Source organism: Poecilia reticulata, chromosome 21, assembly GCF_904066995.2.
Source record: "Poecilia reticulata chromosome 21, P_reticulata-male-v2, whole genome shotgun sequence".
NCBI classification, from domain to species: Eukaryota; Metazoa; Chordata; class Actinopteri; order Cyprinodontiformes; family Poeciliidae; genus Poecilia; species Poecilia reticulata.
Window position 1 is genome coordinate 12,443,075 of NC_088850.1, and position 22,906 is coordinate 12,465,980.

At 39.7% G+C, this 22,906-nt stretch overlaps 1 protein-coding gene across 7 annotated transcripts in view; it reads left to right on the forward strand.

Moving 5' to 3' along the window:
- Nucleotides 1-22,206, forward strand: part of ppp1r13bb (protein phosphatase 1, regulatory subunit 13Bb) — a 29,619-nt gene extending 7,413 nt beyond the window's left edge. For 3 of the 7 annotated variants that reach the window (XM_008397849.3, XM_008397845.3, XM_008397850.3), the window contains 17 exons: nt 163-310; nt 976-1,095; nt 2,274-2,344; nt 7,334-7,435; nt 9,804-9,978; nt 10,203-10,402; nt 10,486-10,650; nt 11,246-11,438; nt 11,858-11,986; nt 14,719-14,852; nt 15,590-16,040; nt 16,359-17,125; nt 17,221-17,358; nt 17,946-18,079; nt 18,167-18,333; nt 18,423-18,622; nt 19,471-22,206. In XM_008397849.3, coding sequence (XP_008396071.1) covers nt 163-310; nt 976-1,095; nt 2,274-2,344; nt 7,334-7,435; nt 9,804-9,978; nt 10,203-10,402; nt 10,486-10,650; nt 11,246-11,438; nt 11,858-11,986; nt 14,719-14,852; nt 15,590-16,040; nt 16,359-17,125; nt 17,221-17,358; nt 17,946-18,079; nt 18,167-18,333; nt 18,423-18,622; nt 19,471-19,512 — 3,336 coding nt within the window. In that variant the 3' untranslated portion in view covers nt 19,513-22,206. The remainder of the gene's footprint in view (nt 1-162; nt 311-975; nt 1,096-2,273; nt 2,345-7,333; nt 7,436-9,803; nt 9,979-10,202; nt 10,403-10,485; nt 10,651-11,245; nt 11,439-11,857; nt 11,987-14,718; nt 14,853-15,589; nt 16,041-16,358; nt 17,126-17,220; nt 17,359-17,945; nt 18,080-18,166; nt 18,334-18,422; nt 18,623-19,470) is intronic. The other 4 variants (XM_008397847.2, XM_008397846.2, XM_008397848.2 and 1 more) reach the window with 4 other exon arrangements.
- Nucleotides 22,207-22,906: the final 700 nt, after the last annotated feature.

Here is a 22,906-nt window from a genome sequence, read left to right on the forward strand (position 1 = left end):
CATCAGCATAGAGGGCTTTGTACATCACTGAGTGTTTAAAGCCCCAACCTTCACACCACACCTTTAGACAATGATGGACTCTTTGTTTATTTCCTTCATTATCTATTTATGTTTTCAAAATTTTCTTCTCCGGATCATTTATCCCTTCCGCGTGTCTTTCAGATGATATTGACGGTGTACCTCAGCGATGGGGAGCAGACCGCGGCCGAGGTCCCCATCACGCCCGAGACGACGTGCCGCGATGTCGTGGAGTTCTGCAAAGAGCCCGGCGAGAGCGGCTGCCACCTGGCTGAGGTCTGGAGAGGCAACGGTGAGACCCGCCTGGGAGACTGGGAGTGCATAGATCTGCCCTAATCTACACAGTCTTCAAGTAGTGCATGAAAATAATGCAACGAAGCCCATTATTGCTGAGTCTGGCACTTTTTTTTCATGCACAGGAATTTCATTTTTGCTGTCTTATTCCAGAAGCATACTCAATCTGAAGAAGGTGTTGAGCTGAGTTACGCATGAGTTACTTTAGTGAAAAAGACAGAACATGGAAAAAGAGGAAGATATTTTTACAGCACAAGATAATGGGCTTCAAGTTCAGGTTCCAGTTCATAGGACTGTCACGACTTCCCTCCATCCAGATCTACAGCCATCATAGTATCCTGGTACACTGGAGCCAGTAGTTTTTGATCAGAGCCCCTTATTTTCTTCTACGTCCAAACAAAGGGTGTTATTAAACCCAAGTTATGCAATAAGATTCAGCTGACATTTAATAATCCATCGCTCCCCCCTCTAAAATCTTTCTGGTGTTTTTGCATGTTTTATTCCACCCTTTTGTTTTTGCTAACAATGGGCTGTCACGTTGACATCCAAAATACTTAAAACTCTTGGAGATATCCACAAATCTCCTCCTACAACCTTGTTGTTTGAGGGCAAATTAAGTCCCAGCTAATCGACGTCTTCCTGCTTTCAATCATTTTTCTGCAGAACGAGCGATCCCATTCGAGCACATGATGTATGAGCATCTGCAGAAGTGGGGGCCTCGAAAACAAGAAGTCAAGTTCTTTCTCCGCCATGAAGACTCTCCCACTGAGAGCAGTGACCAAGGTGTGTGTGGGGAAAGTCCGGACTCCAAGTTGGCTCTTTACGACTGACACTGCTGTCATCATAAGTTTGTGGCGGTCTGGGTCTGCGTTACAGATTTTGTTGTTTTGTGTTGTTGCACGTCAAAGCCTGAGTGCTGATAAAAATCAAAATGGCCCCAACAGGGACAGTTTTGTTTTCTTTCACTTTTGTCAGAAAATGTTTGACAACCAAAATGTCCTCGGGTGTGTTTTCCTTTAAGCTACTTTCCAACCATTTAAACGATGAGCGAGTTTACTTTGGGTAGGTTGGACCAGTTTTCACTCTCAAAAATATTGTTCAGCTGCATGTGTTTGAAGCATTGCCAAATAAACCAGAAATAATCCTGTATTTAAATCCCTTAAATCCCATCTGTCAAAGATCACCACAAAATATTTTAGTTTTAAAGCTCATTAGGTATGTTAAAGATGTGCACGCACATCAAATTAGTACATTATTCAATTTTTGTCTGTGCGAACATAAAATAAATCCACTTGCAATAATTGTTTTTATTTAGTTTCATTAAATACATAATTACATGATGCACGCAAAATACATAATTTTTCAGAATGTGTTTAAAAGTATCTAGTTATATTTTGTGTAAGTATTTCATCTTGTGTTGTCAGTCAGTCTTACCCATCAGTGAGTGGGTGGAGCTACTGTTGCTAAAGTATAATTTATTTGTGATTTTTTATTTATTTATTTTTTTTTTAATTTATGATAGTCAGTTTTAAAAAGGTAATTGTGTATTTAATAAGTTGACACATTTGGTAAACATGCTTTTGTCATATATTCAGTGTATTAATTACAATTTTGTAGGTTTAAATTAATGCAGGTATATTGTGCATCCTAAAAACTACTGTGAACAGTTGGCAAAAACATGGAGTTGACGGGGAAAAATCAGTAAACAAAGTTTTCTAAGAGAACAGGAATTTTCTTTTCCACCTTAGTTTGAATCATATTTTTTCCCCCCTTCTTTCTCCCAAGCAAAGGTTTTCCCATATCCAGTTTTTTTTTTCCATTGAACTTTTCTCAGTTAGTCTGTCAGTCTGTTCCACTCATTAATTATCTTTCAAAGCTGCACGTATCTGCACACTTGTTTGTGTTTTTGTACGCTTCTTTTCTTGGTTAGTGACGATTGCTGTTGCCCGTTTGTTTTGCAGGGAGTCAGCAGTCTCAGGATCAAACTGGTCGCAGAAGTGGCAACGCTGGAGAGAAGCACAATGAGAATGGGGTGAGAAGTAAAGCTTATAATTTACTGTCTCTTTAGTCACCTATTATTATGCACTGTTAAGTATATGTAGCTCATAAACATGCCTACATTTCCAGAGTGTTTTTGATAACACTTAAATCTGAAGTATGTTTTTGCAGACAGTCATTTCTACCTTCTATCTTGGGAGTAAAAGGAAAAATAATAGTGCATGTATGATTCTGCTGTCATGTCCATTGGACGATGGTGTGTGCATGTTTGGCTCTCAGGATGTATCCACTTGGAGATGCGAATGACTCCCGTTAAGAGCTCCCTCTGGCATGACATCCTCTTTCTGCCCGACCATCTGTCCCAGATTTTGCATCTAAGTGTTGCGGTCAAGGAAATGTAACTAATTGAACCTTTAGGGTTGAGACAAGAAGCCAGTGTATCTGGTGAGATGAGAGGCTTGGAGTTTTGTTGTTTTCAGCTTATTTGATTCGAGAGCAGCTGCACCATTTTTACTATTCTTTCGTTGACGGGTGGAAATATTATCAATATGAATGAAAAGTATTTAGATGGCACATAATGTCCTTGTGTTTTGTCATTAGTTTAGAGAGATTTGTAATCTACAATTCTCTTTACAGTACAAAATGATTACTCATGGTTTTCCAGTGTTCTCAGTAGGACTGCACAGTATATTGAAATGCAGTATACAGTAATGTGTACACAATCACATATTCAGCCAATTGCTTTGATATAATATTTTGCCTAGCGAGTCGGATGCTTTCATAGTCTGCATGCAAATAAATACACAGCTCAAACCAGATATTTACATGCACTATAAATAGACACAGTCTGACTCGCGTTTAAATAGACCAAGCTTTTCCACTTTTAGGTCAGTTGGGACTTTCAACATTATTTTCATTCGTAAAGTGTGTGTAAGATACATAGATAGATAGATAGATAATTTAAAAAAGAGGTCTGATGAACTTTGGTTTACTGATATAACAGAAGTATTTACAGTCATTAAAAGGAGCGTCCTGACTGTCACAGCTAGGTCAGTTTTTTCCATGTGTCAGATTCACAAGACTTCACCACACTTCCTTCTAGATCAGGGATGGGCAATCCTGGTCCTCGAGGAACAGTGTCCTGCAACTCTTGGATGTCTCCCTGATCCAACACACTTGAATCCAACAGCTGAATCACCTCCTAAGTGTAGTCAGGTTCTCCAGAGTCCTGCTAAAAACCTCATTATTTGACTCAGGTGTGTTGAAGTTGAGGCACAACTAAAAGTTGCAGGAGTCCGGCCCTTGAGGCCTGGAGTTGCCCACCCCTGTTCTAGATGATATAATTGTTCCAGAGAACATAATAACTCATATTCTAAAGCCTAACCTGGTCATGTCCTAGTACCGCTGAGATAAGCACGCATACATTTCTTTGCAATTTCAAGACCCTGTGTGAAAAATGCTGAGGCCCAGATGGTAGAAATGAGCGTTTTATCTCGATTCCTCTTCTCAAAAATCTCTGTCACTTTAAGACGCACCACCAACATCATACATCTATCATAACACAAACCAGTGGATGAAATGAACTCTGTTGGAGCTCAGGAGCACCATGGACGTCTCTCAGAAGCCTCCTGACTGTCAGAACTCATCTATGTCAGTTTCTTCCATGTGTCAGATTCACAGGACTTTACCACACTGCCTTCTGGATGATTGTCACAAATAGGACAATTTCTTTGGCTTTCTTCGGCATTTCCACAGGCTGCTGCTCTGCGGATTACGTCTGTCCACTGAGGGAGGCTGCTGTTTACAACAGACTCGCATGAAGGGAATAAATATAGATTTATGCCCTTTACAAAATCTTGTCCTCAAAGAAGCTTAGCAGACGGTTAGCTATCTCGACAGATCAAATGAAAAGTAAAATAAACACCTTTTGAGACATAAGGTGGTTTTGAGTTGGTTTATTCTGAGGGTTCTGGTATAAATCCATGATTTTATTCAAGAGTTTGTTTTGGCAGCATAATCAAAAGGTTTGCATGCGCTTCGAATTTCTTCCTCGGGTGAATTGTTATTGATGCAGATTTGCTTGAGTGAGTCTGAGTGTAGCTTCCTTTGCATCCTTCCTTCCTTTCTCTTCCAGACAGCCATTCATGTGAATGCTTTGATAAATGCCACATTGGGACAGACTGGCTGAGTTGTGCTGGCGACAGTGCAGTGACATCGGGGCATGTTTTGAGTTTAAAGTTGCTGCTTCCCTGCACAATATTTTAGAGAAATGGAAATGTAGAAAGGAAAATCACTCTGGAAAAGAAGCCGTGTTTTATTCTGACGAGATGAGTTGCATTAATCTCCATTAATCAAGTAAGTCCTTACCCATCCAGCTATTTTAGCTCCTATAATACAAATACTTTCACAGTAATCCTCTTGCTAATCTCTTTAGCAGCAAACTGAACTCTTTCTGTGCTAGTATTCCACATTAAAAGGAGGCCACCTTCACATGTCTGGCACCATCTGCTTTCTCTGTACATCCGAGTCGAAGAGAGAGTCTGGGAGAGTTTCAAGGCAGTTTAGAGAAGCTTGGAGTTCACCGAGAATGCTCCTTCACTCAAAGGCAGCTGCATCTTTGAAGAATGTTCAGAGGTTTGGTTTGGAGGAAAACAGGAGGGAAGGCATAACAAAAATCTGCCTTGTTTTGAAAGCGTTCAGGTATTATGTTAGTGTTGTTTTCTGTAGATGAAGAGGATGACTGTGGTGGGTGTGGTGGTGAAAGCTACAGTTATTAATATTTCAGCAGCCTCTACAGATAGTTGTACATGGATGCTGTTACCTAAATGTTTTATTGGAGTGGGTTGTGGTTACATTGCAAATCCTACGTTATTTAGGGCCCATTGATTATTTTTTTTTTTCCTTCAAAATTTTGTGAATTTGCATTAGAAACCAGAAACATTTTTTTAAAAATTATAGAAAGTCAAAAGAAAAAAAGTAATTTAGTTAATTGTTGAAATATTTTATTAACTGCAACTGACTTATCTTCAGTCTTTATTGGCTTCATTTATTTGGAAGTTTTTATTTTATTTCTTTTTTACATTTGTGAAGTTTAGCTGATGTTTGTCAGCGTTTGGTGCTTTTCTCCTGTAAACTCAGCATCACGTGAACCGTTATTATCCCGTTTCTCCTCGGATTCCTTTGTGTCAGGAATGCTGCCTGTTCCGAGATAAGAGACGCTAAATTTGGAGGAGGTCTGTGAACCGCACTGAGGTGCATAAACAAAGAAGAGGGGAATTTCTCCAGTAGTTAAAATGACTATAAAAAATCCTACCAATTGGCAGCCTATAAAATATGTCACAAGGTGCTGATTTAGTAGATTATAAGCAGTGTTTACGATGTTGACCTCAGAGTAAAATGTTTGTGGATTCCAGCCTGCTGGTTGAAAGGTTTTCCCTGCAGCTTCGGCTTCTCTCAATATTCTGAAATATCCACGTTAGATATTGGATATTCTAATCATCCAATTTTCAAAAAGTGTTTTTTTTTTTCATCCAATGTTTATCACTATTGATACACAACATATACTCCTCTATTTACAATCATCAAAACATAACTGCTACATCATATCAACAGTGAACCTTTTTTCAGGTTAAGTTTTGTTTATGATTTTCAGCTTTTCTAAAGCTTTAACCTGCAAATTATTTATTATGGACTACAATTAAATGTTCAAAGTATGTTTTTCGCTAACGTGAGCTGTGTTTGTTTTGTCAGTCTGAGTGTTTCCTAGTGAGGCTTAAAAACCTCAGTAGTACTAAAAATATCTTAACTTGGATACACTACCTTTCTATCAGTAACTTCTTCTACACTGACCAGTGTTGTGTTTATCATGACCTTGTAGCATTTACTGAACAGAAAAACAATTACTTTTAAGTTTCCAACCACCTGGTCAACTCAAAATTGTCCCATTTCGATTAGAAGCCATTTTTCCATCGCACCCTTACATGATACCAATGCAAGTATTCACCCCACTCCCATTGTTTAGAAAGCATAATCTGTCCTTGCGTCAAACTCCCAGCTGTGGACAGTATTGAGGAAACGATATGAAGGTCCACATCTGATGTGGTGGAGTTGTGGACGGCTGTGGAGTAAAAGTTTCCTTTTACTGTAAGAAATGTCTCCTGGAGACTTAATGTGGTGTATTTGACTGGTTGAAGCTCTGCTGTGTAATTGTGATGCCCTCTCTGTCATATGAACTGTTATTTAGCTCTTCACACTAAATGGCACATAGGCTTCATCGTCTCACATCATTACGTATAATATCTGAAGAGAGACTCTCTGTTGTGCCAAATTGAGTTGGATATCTCTTTAAAATGTATACAAATAGAATATTTTGTGTAACTTGTCAGTTTGTATTTTACTCTGGCACTTTTTTCATTATTTTATGTAATGTGCTTTGCTTACGTAACTTGGATGCCACATGTATTATTCTGCACTTAGTGACTTTTTTTTATTATTTATTTTTTTTACAATTGTCGTGGACGTGCAGACTTATGGGACATTCACCTGAGTGGTGGCTTTAGGGCACACCGCCACGTCACACTGTGTCTCAGTGGCAGCTTTCAGGTCTTCCAGCTTTTTTGCTCCGAGCTGTTAAACCTCGATGTTGTGGCTGGATGAAAAAGCTGGGTATCCGCTAAAGTAAAGCATCCTACTCATCAAAGCTCCCGGGGAGAAGCAAAATCTCCGGTCGTGAACTTTTCTGAATCCGGCAGCTCTTAGTAATGGGAATTTAAGCTGTAATATTTAAGCCTATTTTTGCTTTATTTATTTATTTATATTTACTCAGCAGACAGTTGTGTTTATAAGAAAGCAGGACGGTTCTGCACAATTAGGCCCATCAGTTCTCTTCACCTGACTGGAAATCTTTAACCGCCCTCTGTGCTGTGTATATATCAGCACTTCTTGTAACATCTCGGTGCGTGTCAACATTGGGATCACTATGTTTAGATTTTAGCGTCTTGACCAGTGTGTGTGTGTTTTGTAGGTGGGGAATCAGCGTGTGGAGCTCACGCTGTCAGAGCTGCAGGAGATGGCCACCCGGCAGCAGCACCAGATCGAGGCTCAGCAGCAGATGCTTGTTGCAAAGGTAAAACCTTTTACTTTTTTTTTTTTCCCAATCCATTTTCCAGAACAAGTTTCTGTTTACTGTATCTTTTTTTGGGCTGGACAAATAAAGTCACATTGTTTGCATTTCATGTCTCCTCTAAATTGAATGGTTGGGTTCAATTTAGAGGAATCTAATCCTACGTTCACACCCACTTAATGTCAAAACGAATCTGAATCAACTTTTATTTTCCCAAACTGTGCACAAACAAGGAATTTAATTTTGGTTTTCTGGAACTCTCAGCATAAAGTGTATAAATGTGTAACTTCTGGAGAGAAAAAAAACATAAGGCTAAAAAATAAAATGTACATCTAGTTGAAACCTTTTCAATTTATTTTATAAAGAAAGAAAAAGAGGAGTAGAATTTAGTTTTGTAAACCAGACCTTCACACTGTTTGAATTACAGATATACTTTCTGTTTTTCCACTTAAACCTCAAAAAAACCTCATTCCATGTGGGAACATCTATACCAGGAAAAGACAACCTATCAGTGTAAATTTTCTTGACAGAATTTTTTAAAGAAATGATGACGGTTAATGATTTGTAATAGTTTATCTCAGGGGGTACTCAGATTGCTCGCCCATGTTTGTGTTTTTGGTGCTTTTTCCATCATTGTGCTCAACAGCTGCAGTATTTCTTAAAAACCACAATTGCATAATGAAAGCACAAGACATTTTCCTATGGTGTTTTTTTTTTTTTTAGTTTTGCATTTGACCTCATGGGTAGATAAAGATGGTTGTTTCAGGGAAAAGAATGAGCCAGTGACTAAGCGTGAGATTCTCAGTCTAATTTTTTATATTTAATGCTTCAGTATTAAATATAAAATACTTGCAACAGGAAACTTGCAAGTAAAGAAGCTTCTTCGCTATGCTTGAGGATATGTATAATTTTTAGCTGTTGCATTGAATAAAGCTCACCCATAATCATTCACACATCTTAGGTTTAAAATCTTTTAATTTTACCAACATGTTTCTTCTGACTGGAAGGAATACTGCTATTTTGGAGTGGCCTGGTCCAGAGTCCTGACTTGGACCTTTACAGAAAATCTGGATAAAGAGCTAAAAATGAGGGTGATGGCAAGGAGGCCTTCAATGCTAAAAGACTCGGACCTCATCAATCAATCATTAAGCTATGCAGCAAATGGCCCGAGACCAGGAATTGAACCCAGGACAGTATCCTTAGCGCATGGTTCACAAACTGAGCCACCCAGCTTCTTTTACGGTTTTAATCAATTTGAGGATTATCCATATATTTCAATATGATGCAGATTGTCTTCGGTTAACTTCAGGACACAGAAGTACAGTGAACTGCTTATGTGTTTGTGTCGTGCAAAGATTCTCCTGCGACCTTAAAAGGGGGCCAAGCTGTTACATAACCAGTTGGATGGATTGTAGCGTGATTGTTGGCGAAGAGACTTTAAACATAAAATTCATTAAGGCATTTCAAGGGTAAATGTTAACCCATGAAAGCCTCTTTATGACTGTTATTGTTGTTAATAGGCCTGTCACGATAGTCAATAAATCAATTAATTGCATGATAAATTAAAACAAACTCTTATTTTCATTCAGATTCTCCTTTTACCAAAAACTGGATGTTTTGGTCTCAACTACCCCTTTTTTTTTGAGGAACAATTTTGTTTACAAAGACTTAAAAAAATTCAGTTTATTTGTTTTATTTTTTCTTAATATTTAAAATGTTTTTCAGTTCCAGTGTTAAATGTTCATTAGAATTAAAACTTCATTGATCTTTGAGAATGTGTTCTTGCATTATTTTTGCCATTACCGTTACATAACTTAAACATGGTCTCGAAACAACAATATTATCGTTTATCGCAATCTTACCCCGACTTGCGTGTTTGTGGTTTTGCTGATCAGTCATGCAGGATAAAGGCCACTGTAGACCTCCAGATAACACAACGGTGTATTGCCTTTTGTTGTGATGTGTGAAAAGTAGGCCCCACTCGAAGCCCTGCAGTCATTTGGAAACTCGGGCTTGTCGGTTCTTATTTTAGGACCCTAACTGGAGCAATTCTCACTTGGGTAGAGATGAAGTCATCTGACCCTTTCTTCAGCCCTCCTGACACAATGAAGCGTCCCGTTTAATACACACTCTAGACCTGTTTAGCCTTTAAAAGTGTCTCTTCCTCTTCCTGTGTTAGATGGTATCTGTTGTGTTTTATTTGCCTGCGAGAGTAATTTGTTTTGTTGGAGCAGAGGTCGATGTTTTGTCCTTCTGATAAAACATTGAATGTGGCCTGGGTGGCCACATTTTGCTCTTCTAGTAAAATATCTATCTTTGTGTTTTATTTTTAATATTACAAATTAAAAAAAAAATCTAATTTATTTTTCAGGAGCAACGTTTGCGTTACCTGAAGCAGCAGGAGAGGCGTCAGCAGCAAACCGTGTCTGAGAGCGAGAAGCTGCAGAGGCTCAAGGAGCGCGTGGAGAGCCAGGAGGCGAAGCTCAAAAAGATCCGAGCCATGAGAGGCCAGGTGGACTACAGCAAGGTCATCAACGGCAACTTGTGTATGTAAAATTACCAAACGTACTCTGACTTTTTCCTTCTACCTTTTTAAGTCAATATCCTGGTAGTAATACTACATAAATCAGCTATTGCAATGATTTTGAAAGAAGATGAACTTTAGAAATATTTATTTGTATGCTTTCCAGAAAGCATTTTTTTTCCTTCTGTTGACTATTAGCATATACATAAATAGTATTTATGTTGGGATTTTTGTTTTGACATCCAGCGGCAGAGATCGAACAAGTCACCAGTTTGTTTCAAGAGAAGCAGGCCGAGTTGCAGACGGCCGTGCTGAGGGTGGAGCAGCTCAGCCTGCAGCTGGAGGACCTGCGAAGAGGAAAGCTCAATGGCATACAGACCGGCCTGGGTGGCCAAGTGACCGGCGCAGCGGCCCTGGAGCTCAGAAAGCTTTACCAGGAACTCCAGGTACATGCTCTGTGTGTTCTCACCGCTTGCAAGAGGTTTACTTTGCTTCAGGCTGCAGTGATGACGCCGTTTATGCTCCTCAGATTCGGAACAAGCTGAACCAGGAGCAGAACAGTAAGCTGCAGCAGCAGAAGGAGCTTCTGAACAAGCGCAACATGGAAGTGACGCTCATGGACAAGCGGATCAGCGAGCTGCGGGAACGCCTCTACAAGAAAAAAGCTGAGGCACGTCAAAAAGAAAATCTCCCTGTAAGACTAGGAACACTCAATCCATCTCTTGAGTTTTTTTTTGTCTTTTTATCCTTCAGGCATCATCGTGGATATTTTTATCCATTTCTACTGTTGTCTTTTCTTTTTCTCCTTTATGAGAATCTCTTAAACCCTCCCAGCTCTGCAAAGACACTTACAGTGCAGTACATTACTATAGACTACAAAAATATAAAAACAGAAAAAAAAACTCACTCTTAAAAAATTTAAACATTTGAAAGAACTGTCTCCAAACATATGATTGGAAAATTAAGTCATGTTTATAAAAAGTGACATCAAGACTGACATTTTAAGTCAAAAGTTAAAATTCTCAAATTTCTTGTGTGTTTGGTAGTTTTGAGAAGGGCTGATGCTGTTTAAGAGATTTATGCAGAAAAAAAATACTAAAAAGTATTTTTTTTAATGGATTTTTTTAAGGTGGATATTTTTCTCAAGTTTTAAAAGTTGGTCAGTTAAACTGATGCCTTAGAGTTAAAAATCTCTCCAACATTAGTTCTGCAGGTTTTCTCAGGCTCTCTGAAAGTATCCATAACTCTCCATCATAACGTCTGAAATGTGTCTGACGCTCTCCTTACAGCTCAATAGAGCCAATGGGCCTCCCTCCCCCCAACCGGCCCCTGGCACGCTGGGTCGGGTTGCTGCTGTTGGGCCCTACATCCAGGTTCCGGTACCAAGCCGACAGGATGGGGGCTACACCTTACCGCCTGACCCTCTGAAGCCTCAAACACTGGGTGTGAATAACCAAGCCAACCAGGGTCGTCCTAAATCAGGTGGGCTGAACTTCATTGAATCAGGAATAACAATGTTTCCAGGGAAAAAAAAAAAAACTGTACAAGGTTTTATTTCACCCGATGTCGGAAGCAAAATTCCTAACTAAAACAGTGACTTAAAAAATGCATTTACTGTTAGGATATCAGCAGAAATTCGGCATGCACTTTGGGACAAACTGGCTTTTTCACTTCTTCACGTTGAACATTTCCTGCATGAACCAAAACCGTTTCTTCCCAATCTGAACTGTTAGATCTCAGCTTTGACTTGACCTCTGTGACTTCTGTTTCCCTCCTCTCTAACCTTCACTCTCTTCCTGTGTCGTGTGAACTCTCTTTGTCCGTCCTGGTCTCTCCTCGTGTCGATTCTGTCATGTCCATGTAATGTCTCTGTTTCGATTGGGGGTTGGGCTTTTGGGCAGACGGTGTGCGAAAGCCTCCCGGTCCTTGGAAAGTGTCTGATTTAGACATCGTTGTGGACCCGGTGCCCCCGTCCTTTCCAGAGTCACACCCGGGCCCCGGAGCCTCCAGTGGCTCTGACGGCACGTCCCGTGAGTGCTCAGAGCTGCATATGCAAAGGAGGGGCAACGACTGAACCTTTTCTCTTGATTGTAGCACAGGATCCTCAGTATGCATTCAATATTTTACTCCTGATTAGGAAAAAAAGGAGAGTTATTTGGAATCCTTGAAATCCGCCTCAGAAACTAATTTGTGTCTTTTATATTAAAGTGATTTCATTATGATGAGTTCCTCCAATATTTGCAGACCAGCAATACAGTACAATGCCTGAGTTCAGTATTTATGTCCCTTTACATTATTACAATGTTAACACATTACAACCACAAACTTTAATAAAGTTCATTAGGATTTTGTGTGACAGACCAACAAAAAGCAGTGCATACTTGTGAAGAAGAACAAGAGCAAAGGGTTAAAGGTGAGAAGAGCAATAATCGGCGAAGCAGCCAAGAGCCCAGTGGTAACTCTGGAGGAGCTGCAGAGAGCCACCACCCAGGTGGGAGAATGTAAAGCTAGTGCAAAACTACAAGGCAGCCATTTTATAGTCTGCAAAATACTTTAGACTGGAGCAGAGGCTCATCTTAACATATAACCACAGCTATAATCAAAGCATATATTTTGTTACAATATTGCAGGCTTACAGCCATAATGGCAAATAAAATTTTATTTGACACAGTATTGATGCACACAGTCTTGTTCTTTTTTTTTTTTTCCTCAGATTTTAATTTGTAAATGTTTGTCCTTTTCTTGAATGTCACATTTACGCACTGCTATGTGTTGGTCTTTTCTTAAATTGACATATGCACTGTAGTTTGTTGTTGTAATGTGACAAAATAAAGACCTTTAAGGGGTATTAATACTTCTGTACAACTCTGTACGTTTTATTTTGTTTTATTCGCTACGTTAACAGTTAAACATCACGTTGAAATAATTTAAAAATGTTTGCATTTATTAGAGAGACTAATCAACGCACTGCTGATCCTGTGCCTGTTACTTACAGTTTTGAGAAGGTTCGAAGAGTTGAATGCCTCGTTTGTTTTCACACACAAATCAGCCAATGATCTTTATTTTCCTCAGTGTCATAACATTCCTTGATGGCCTGTTGTAGCACTAACCTTCATGCGAATGTAGTGACATCTCAAACACTAGGAAACATTTGCTGTTGTCAAACACTTTGCATGAACAAGATGTTGACTTGAATCTAAAAGGTTTCCTTATCACTAGGAATTAGTATTCAAGTATCAAAAATGCCTTTATCACCGTATTGAGGGGGAAAAAATGAGCAGTTTCAATTTGACCGTTAAAAGTTTTGCTTTATAAAGTGAAAATTATTGCTTCCCATTCAGTTTATTGAAAGTTGCAACAGCATAATATGACCCATACTGCCTCGGCTTTGTTGATAGTTAGCCTCCACTTGATCTAAGACCTAAAAGAAATCTGATGACATCTGATGAAATCTCTTAAACACATCATTGAAGTTCAGCATTATGGTTTTCCGGCTTTGTCGTCTGCATCTACTTCTGCTGTTCTTGTTTTTCTTTTTCTGTTTTTTCCATTTGCCCTTTCTTTGCTGTCTAAAAGACACACCTTTGTAAAAGAGATTTCCCCCCCCTTCAAAACTAATGAAATTATTTACTATTTCAGCCTGAATGCACGTCTTACTTCAACTACATGCTATTCTGTTCTACTAATGCATGCAAATCCATTGTCATTGCTGTGAAATTGGGCCTCAGGATTTTTTTTGTCCTATTGATCAGTCTTCCTTTCTAGAATATTTGTCTTAGCCCTGTTTTTGATCAATATCTATTCAGACGGATTTTAGGCCATCTAGACGTCTGAAATATTAAGTTGAAGGACTTTTCCAGAAATGATTTAGGTTCAGGTATCTCATCACTGGGTAGGTGTATACCTATCAATATCAGAAGCAAGCATAGGGTTTCTTCAGTCTTGGAGAAAGCATGTACCGTATTTTCCGCACTATAAGGCGCACTATAAGGCGCACCCAGTGGCGCAACTACACATTATTCAGGTGGATGTGAAAACATAGATCCCCCCCTCCCCCCGTTTTGAAAAGGGAAAATTGGAAAAGGACACTTAATTAATTTTTCCATGATCTAAAAAGACAAAACATTCTTAAAATATTTTTGTATATTTCTTTATTCATTTATTTTAATTTTACACACCGTTTCACATTTTTTCTTTGTCACTAAGCTTTTCAGATCAGATCAAGGTTTTAAACAAGACTTATGGTTTAGATCCCAAGCAAAGAAAGAAATTGAGAAAACATTTTAGTATTTTCAAAGATGAAATAAATGAAGGAACCTGTTTTTAGCGGATAATGATCTATTCTGGATTTGAGAATGTTTTTCAATGGATCTGATTCATCTGATTGGCTCAGAGCTCAAAAACCAGGTAAAACATCCCGTTATCGGACGGCTGAATCAAAACCCAACACACCACATCAAGTGGTTCTGATTCACAGCAGCCTGAGCCGGCTCCATGAATATAGTTTCATCTTATCTGTCACTTCATGATTTCTGGTCAATAGGATCAGCATGTAAAAATCCTGACTCCTTCATCTGACTTTGTAACACGTTTACTTTCCCTCACTAAAATTCCACACAGCCCTGAACAAACATTTCATACAAAACATTAAAGTCAGATTAGTTGTCGCTTTGCATAGTGACATTTGTCACTATGGTTAGTGGTAAGAAGTATTTTTATTAATATTTTGTAACATACTTACTGTGTCCTGGTTTTGTCATAGCTAATGACACTGGTTGGCCCACCATAGGAAAGTCCGGCACAACTTTGAAACCTCCTGAGAGACGAGACTCGGGGGCTGACAGTCAAGGCAAGAGCCCCACCTCAGGCTCCCCCGTCACCCCAAATGCAGAAAAGGTAAGCTATCTAAGTCTATTCTTCACTAATTAATCTTCTGAAACTTGATTAACTACAGCCACATTAATTGTGATTTTTAAACTTGTGAGGACCATAATATCTCAATATTCATTTTTGAACAAATTTACCATCAATCTGTTGGGGTAAAACTGTCAAATCAGACTTTAAACTGTAGAAAAAAAACACAATATAAGATCTAAATATTAAAAAGAGATCAAGCAAATCGTACCTGATGTACAAATATATGAATAAATATTTTTAAACATAATCAAAGAGGTTTGTGTTTTAAGTTTTAATTTTGCTAAATTACTGACAGCCAAGTCAGCTACACAAGAAGTTCAGTTTTGCCTTTTAATTTTCACACTTCATTTTGTTTTAAATGTTTTTTTTTTTTCTGTCCAAACAAAATTTTGTTACATATTACAGCTCAGAGTGGATCAAATTGCGATTGGGCTAAGAAATTGCTTTACATACAATGTACATTAAGCACTTTGTATTGCCTGGTTGCTGAAAATGTGCTATATATATAAAAAAAATTACCTTTACCTTTATCAATATTGTCATTCAGAAACTGCAATCAAATAACTTGTCAAGCTGATTTATAAAAAAAAAAAACCTGAATGTTTATTAAATTAACCAAATACAAATGACATCTTATTCTACAGAACCCTGACACTTGATTCTTCATAAAAAAAAAATAACAAAAAATTTTTGTCTGTCTGCTGCTTTTTCCTCAGGTGCTAGATCCAAAACTTGCTGTAACCTCCCCTGCCATAACCAAGCCGCAGCCACCGCCGTACGGATCCCACCTCACTTCCGCAAACCCAGCCAGCTCCTTGGAGCGCCGCAAAGATGCACCGCCCCCGCGGCCCCTTCCGAACCCCCCGGCGCCCGCGTGGCCCCGAGTGCCGTCCTCCACCGGCTCCTCCTCTCAGCAGATCCAGCAGCGGATCTCCGTACCGCCAAGTCCTACCTTCCAGCCCAACGTTCCGCTCTTCCCGCCCGCGCTGAGCGAGCGTCTGGATCATCCGCCCGCCGTGGCGGTGCGCCCCTTCATCCCGGACAGAGGAACGCGGCCTCAGTCGCCCCGCAAGGGCCCACCTACCGTGAACTCGAGCTCCATTTATCACATGTATCTGCAGCATGCTGCGCCAAAGAGCCAACCGCCGAAGCCTGCTGTTAAAGCGGGTAAGACTTAAGAACATTTCTACAAAAACTCAAAATCTAACCAAGTATCGAGTGCTTGGTCTAGTTTCTAGTGCAAATATCTTGGCACACTTTAAATAATATACAGTTAAGGTACAAGTAACTTTTCAGCATGAAATAGGAGCTTGTTTTAAGACAATAACTCCTTAATATTGATGAAACATATGTGAAATAATCTGATAAAGGTTATTGCACTTATAACTAGTACTTTTTTGTGTTTTTGCAGTGTAATACTATATAAAGAAAAAACAGATTGAACTTTCTGTTTGCTTTTATTCCACCTTCTCTTTCTGCATCTAGTCTACGGAAAGCCTGTTCTCTCCTCCAGCTCGACACCAGCATCCCCCCTGCCTTACGTCCAAGCAGGGGGAGCATTCCCGGCGCTCCAAGGCCTCGCCGGCAGCGACGACTCTGTAGACGGAGAACTTGATGATCCGGAGAGCTTCCAACCATCGGCACCTCCTCCCAGTGTGGAGAATATTCCACGGCCACTCAGTCCCACGAAGCTTACGCCTATGGTTCATTCCCCGCTCCGTTACCAGAGCGACGCAGACCTGGAAGTGCTCCGTAAAAAACTAGCCAACGCTCCAAGACCACTGAAGAAGCGGAGCTCCATCACAGAACCCGAGGGCCCCAGCGGACCCAACATCCAGAAACTTCTCTACCAGAGGTTCAACACTTTGGCTGGAGGAATAGAGGGGAATGGTGGCAGTGGATCAGGTGGGAGTAACGGTGCCGGTAACGGAACGCCGTTTTATCAGCCGGCTATTCCACCTGGATACTTGGGAGGCGATTCGCTGGCTGACACAAACAACGGCAACCTCCTCCCTGAGACGCTGCTACAGCCACCACCAGGAGGGGAGGAACCAGGCTCTGAGGCTTCCTCTACCAACGACGCTAACGACAACGAACCCAAGGCACCGGAAGGAGCTGCGGATCCAGGCGAGGAGGAGCAACCGGAGGACGACAACAACAACAACATCGGAGGCTCTGAGGCATCTCTGCCCAGCCCGGTGCCAGAGGTCAGCAGTCCAGAGGAGAGCGGGACGGCAGTTTCTCAACAGCTGGTGAGTCACCGGAAAGGTGTACTCTTTTTTTTTTTTTTTTTAATACAACGTTAACTTTTTTCTTAACTTAAGAGACATTTCTGTTTTTGTTAAAGGAGAAGCGCACAAACCTGAAAAAGCCTGACTCTGAGCGCACCGGTCATGGCTTCAGAGTCAAGTTTAATCCTTTAGCCCTGCTGCTTGATGCGTCACTAGAGGGAGAGTTTGATCTGGTTCAGAGGATCATCTATGAGGTATGTCCTTCGGATGAATGTTTTATGTACATTTCATTCATAGAGCTATGCAAAAATATTCACACCCCATGAACATTTTTACTTTAAAGGGGGAATTTGAGATTCTGTAAAATCAAAGTGTTGCTATGATTCTTCCATTCATGTTTGAGAAATCCTCTAATCTCCCGTGGCAGCAATTAGAAAACACCTGGTAGAACTGCTCTTCTGCTTATCATCGCGCACACTACTTTACAGTAAACGACTGTAAACGGGCTACCGGAGAAATGTTGTTGCAATTACAAGCTGAAGGTGTAGTGTGGGAAAGACTATGGGCTCCTTAAAGAGACAGAGTCCTTTAAATAGGACAGTTTTTATCTGCGTTAAATTTCAAAGACAAAATGTTTTAAGTTATGTTTGATACATACAACATCTTTATAAACAACTGAACACATTTACTTGATTGTGCTATAAAATAGCACTATGTGCCCGGAAAATACACAATACTGCCCCTTTAAAGTCAAAAACCTCAGTGTATTTATGGGAAGAAGATGAGGAAGTTCATCATTTTTAGGTCGGAGTATAACCCTCATGTTTCTCTTTTCCTCCAGGTGGAGAATCCCAGCACTCCCAATGATGAGGGCATCACACCTCTGCACAACGCAGTGTGTGCAGGACATCACCACATCGTCAAGTTCCTGCTAGATTTCGGCGTGAACGTCAATGCGGCGGACAGCGACGGATGGTGAGTCCGTTGAGTCGACACCGTAACGCTTTAATCATGACTCGGTTCGCGTCTCTCTCCTTTGACTGCTTTTGTTCATCTGAGCAGGACTCCTCTTCACTGCGCCGCCTCCTGCAACAGCGTTCATCTCTGCAAGCTGTTGGTGGAGTCAGGAGCCGCCATCTTTGCGAGCACCATCAGTGATGTGGAGACGGCAGCGGACAAATGTGAGGAAATGGAGGAGGGCTACATCCAGTGTTCCCAGTTTTTATACGGTGAGAGAGGAAAGTTCTGGTTTTGTAATCCCGCCGCTGCTTCATCTCCTTCAAATCTGACACAAGCTGTTCTGGCTTCTCCTGTGCAGGTGTTCAGGAGAAGCTGGGTGTGATGAACAAGGGCACGGTGTATGCTCTGTGGGACTACGAAGCCCAGAGTCCAGATGAGCTGTCGTTCAAGGAGGGAGACGCCATCACAATCCTGCGGCGGCAGGATGAAAATGAAACGGAGTGGTGGTGGTCACGGCTGGAGGACAAGGAGGGCTACGTGCCTCGCAACCTGCTCGGGGTACAGCAGGCTTAATATTCCTTCTGCTCTAAATTACACTGCTATAAACTATTTTAGTTTTTTGGGAATTTCAGAATTTACCCCTTTCAATTACCTTGTCAGAAATGGTTAAAATTTTACCTCCATTTAACTCTGCAAAAAATAAATTTTTGGATTAGTAGACAGTGAGATAAAGATTTCCTTTATCAAACTAATTAATTATCCACATATTTTATACAGAAATATCTAAATCCCAAATAAGGCTCTTTCTGGGTTTCTAGGTGGGCAGAAGATCCAAATCTGAGCTCGTTTGGAAAGCCGTGTCTTCATAAGCAGCAACATGATGTCTTGTGTAACAGAGCAGATTTGATAACATGCTGATGCTGTTCAGAGATTAGATTCACCTGCTGCTTTTGAAATTACAAACATGGGAGCTACTAAAAATAAAGATTTAATGGACATGTTCAAAGCAGTTTAAGTAGTTTGACGGAATATGGGAACATAGAAATCCTTTTTTCAGACAACAGGAGGAATATTGGAGAGATCTAAAGGTTGCTATCACTGAAGTGTGCTAATAGTCATGTCTGAGTTGTGTATCATACAGGAAGAAGATTCAAATCCTGGTTACATTTGTAATTAACAGCATTTGCTAAACGTATTTTGTTATGTACAGTTGCATATTGTTTCTATTTTGTAACGATTTTGAGTTCTGCTTTACTTTAAACATTTAAGAATAAAATAACACTCATAATTATTGAAAAGTAAACAAAAAAACAAAGATGATAAAAATAATTTCATTAAACCCAGAAATTTAGTGTGAATTTAGTTATGCAAAGCAAATTCATTTTGATTTCCGTTTGTCTCTGCAGCTCTGTCCTCGAATTAAGCCTCGTCAGCGCTCCCTGGCGTAACGTCCCCCGCCTGGACCGGAGACGCACCAGAGGAGCCCGGTGCTCCGACTCCTTCCTGTGGCCATAACCTTCCCCAGCCTTGTGCGTTCACAAAATCTTTCCCACGTATGCGGAGGGAACTGAACTTTGACACACCTACTCACGTCTGCACACACAAAGACAAGCACTCCAAAGTCTGTTAACTGTCTCCATCCTTATTTCCTCCTTCCTTCCTCTCTCATTGTTCTAACAGACGACTATCTGAAGATTCAAACACTACCCCTTGTCTGTATTTCTTGCAGTGTTCACACTTCAGCCATCTCCTTGAAGAAGTCGTAACGATGGCACTGGTTTACATGATACTGTATGATAGCTGGAGGTTTATCCTTTAAGTCTGGTTTGGGTTTAAGGACGTTCTTTTTCTTGTTTTGCTCCGCCTGAATAAACACTATTGCAGAAAAACGAACCACCAAAGATGAAATGCAGTTAAAAGTTTTAATTCATGCTCTCTGCAACAGCTTGAAGTAAAGCCGAAGAGGGGGATGATCAGTTTCTTTGCTGCTGTTTGTAATTATTAATGGTTCCCAGCAGTAAAAGTCGCTCTGGATGGTCTCACGGAGCTGAAATTGAAATTTTATGGGGAAAACGAGAAAGTAAATCCTCAGTATCGCTCACACAAGCTAGTTTAATGAATACAGACTGACATCTCATGCATTATTCAGTAACGTTTTTTTCTTTTCTTTCTTTTGGTGAAATTAATGTGCAAAATCTGGACGCAGAACTACTCTGGATCTGTGGCAAGAACACTAATAAATTATAAGCGAGCCTTTGAACAATATTTTCTTTGTATTATGTGATATCTCTGTAAAACAGATGTTAAATTGAGAAGATTCAGTATGTAAAGTCTCTGAAATTAGCACATCCCAAAGACAATGATACAAAAGTGGGCAACAATCAGTATTTTGCTTTGCTAGAAAACGTTGTGCATGCAACTATAGTGTGTGTTAATGCATACAACACAATTAATAGCTGCATTTGCACAGAGAAGGAAAGAATTTGGCATCAAGTGGTGTCATTTATATGCAGTGTTTTCCGCAAGTCATTGGTGCCCCTGATACAGATGCATCTAAAAGCCTTAAAATACGTTATTGTCACGGCTCTTTGCTGCAGTAATCTAAATGTGAGCGCTATTTTTCTTTTTTTTTTTTCCTTAACCGGTCCCACCTCATTATAAACTTATGTTATCATCCAGCCTTGTTTATTGTAGTTCCACTTGTTTTAAGTTTAAAATATTTGCTTTATCCTACTGTAAATAAGAGCAAGTTTTGGTAAGGAGTGTTGTTTTAGCCTTTTTTTCTGTTTTATAGAGATTAACACATATCTGTGTCTGGCTTACTTGAGTGGCAAGTTCTTTTATCTTTTCCATTTTGAGGCGTGGCTGAGAGAACGTCACTTGTCAAGTCATATTTGTACCCCAGAGAAACAGGATGTTTACTTGTTGCATTTCTTTTAGAGGACTATTGGTAAACATCAATTGTATTTCTGTAACTCATATGAGGGACAGTACTGCGCTGCAGCAATTAGCACAGTATTTAAACAAAATGCATACGATAAAGTTAAATATAAATAGACTAAGACAAGGAAAACCCTGCAACATAAAGTAAGTTTGAAGGAGGATTGAAAAACCCAGTAGAATAAATATCAAGTGGAAAAACTATTCAAGTTTGGATTTTTATAATATTTTCCTAAGGGATTATGTTTATAGAATAAAAATGTAAGGCTTTCACATCTCTACCAAGGGCGCCAATGACTGAGGGGACATCATTTAAGCAGTAATGGGTTTTAAAATGGTTTTTCTGTAAAGAACAAGTTTTTGGTAAGGAGTGTTGTTTTAGAACAACACTCCTTACTTTTTTTATTTCAGAAAAAAAAGTACATGAAAGACGCTAAGAAAAAACTGGACTAGAAAATTATTTAGGCTTCGTAACGGTTTACTTAAATATATTAATGCACCTTGAGGTGTTTTATAGGCCAGTCTTCAAGATTAAACCACGTTCTGATTTCAAACTCATCTCTACAAAACTAGCTTTAAAGGAAAAGTACAGGTAAGGGAAATTGCTAGTATTTTGGCTCTGAAATGTTGCATTTCCTACACATGCAAATACGCAACCCGTCAGGAAGGAGTGCAGGAAATAAACATTGGTTATATACACATTTTAATTTCTAAGTCCAAGGAAACAGACCCTGTAGCATTATCTCTCACTACTATCTTCCTAAGACCTCACTCTCACCATTTCAAAAACGTTTATTAAACATTTTTCTTCCCTCGTTAGACAGCTTACACTCTATTTCTGAATATAATTTATATATTATCTGTTTTTCTCTATTAAAATATTTTTTGTTTGTTTTCCACCCTAGCTGGATTTTACAGTGTCATCTCTGGTTTATTTCTTATGATTTAACCAACTCCACTGAAATATCTCAGGACTGACTAAGTGCTGCAGACACATTTCATCTCGGCTCTGGAATAGCATTTAACAAATTGCAGTCTGTTGCTCTGTGTTGCAGATAAGTCTGGGCCATCATCGTGTAACTCCTGTATCCTTTGGTTTGTGCCATAAATACCTTTAAAATAGGGTGTGAATATTAGAATTGATCCTATTTGTTTGAGCTTTACGTTGCTGAAATGCTAATAAAATCTATTTGCTCTGTTTATTTGTGGTGCATTTTTTTTCCTTTCGTTTAAAAATGAAAAAGCTGCTTGAAGTGAAGTTTGTTATGCTGATCTTTATGTTTTTAGTTGTCAGACTGCATGGAAATATTTCAGAAGTTATTACTGACAATTCATGCACAACATAGTTATATGTAGGAAATGCGGGAATGTTTAAGATCTGACTTGAAGGAAAAGTTTGGGTTGATCTCTTGGTCAGACATTATTCCACCAGTTCTTAAAGCTTAGGGGGGAAAAGCTTTGGCACTGGACAAACAGGGTGGTTTTGTCAGTATAAACAGAGTTTTTAAGTTTGAGGATGTTTTTACAGCTCGGATTAAAACCATGCGATTTGTTTTTGTGCCACCAGAGAGCAGTAAATCATCTGTCCATAGCCACTTCAGTTTCCAAAGTTACAGCTTCCGATGAAAAGCAGGTCGATTTTAAAACGTCTGGCAATAAAAAAAAAAAAAAGAAAAAAAAACTAACATGGAAGTACTACTGCCTGTTAAAGTGTTTTACCTTGTAGTATATAGTTTTTTCATCCATCCATCCATTTTCTTTACACCCTTGTCCCTTGTGGGGTCGGGAGGGCTGCTGGTGCCTCTCCAATTAACGTTCCGGGCGAGAGGCGGACAGGTCTGGACAGGTCGCCAGTCTGTCGCAGGGCAACACAGAGACAGACGGGACAAACAACCATGCACA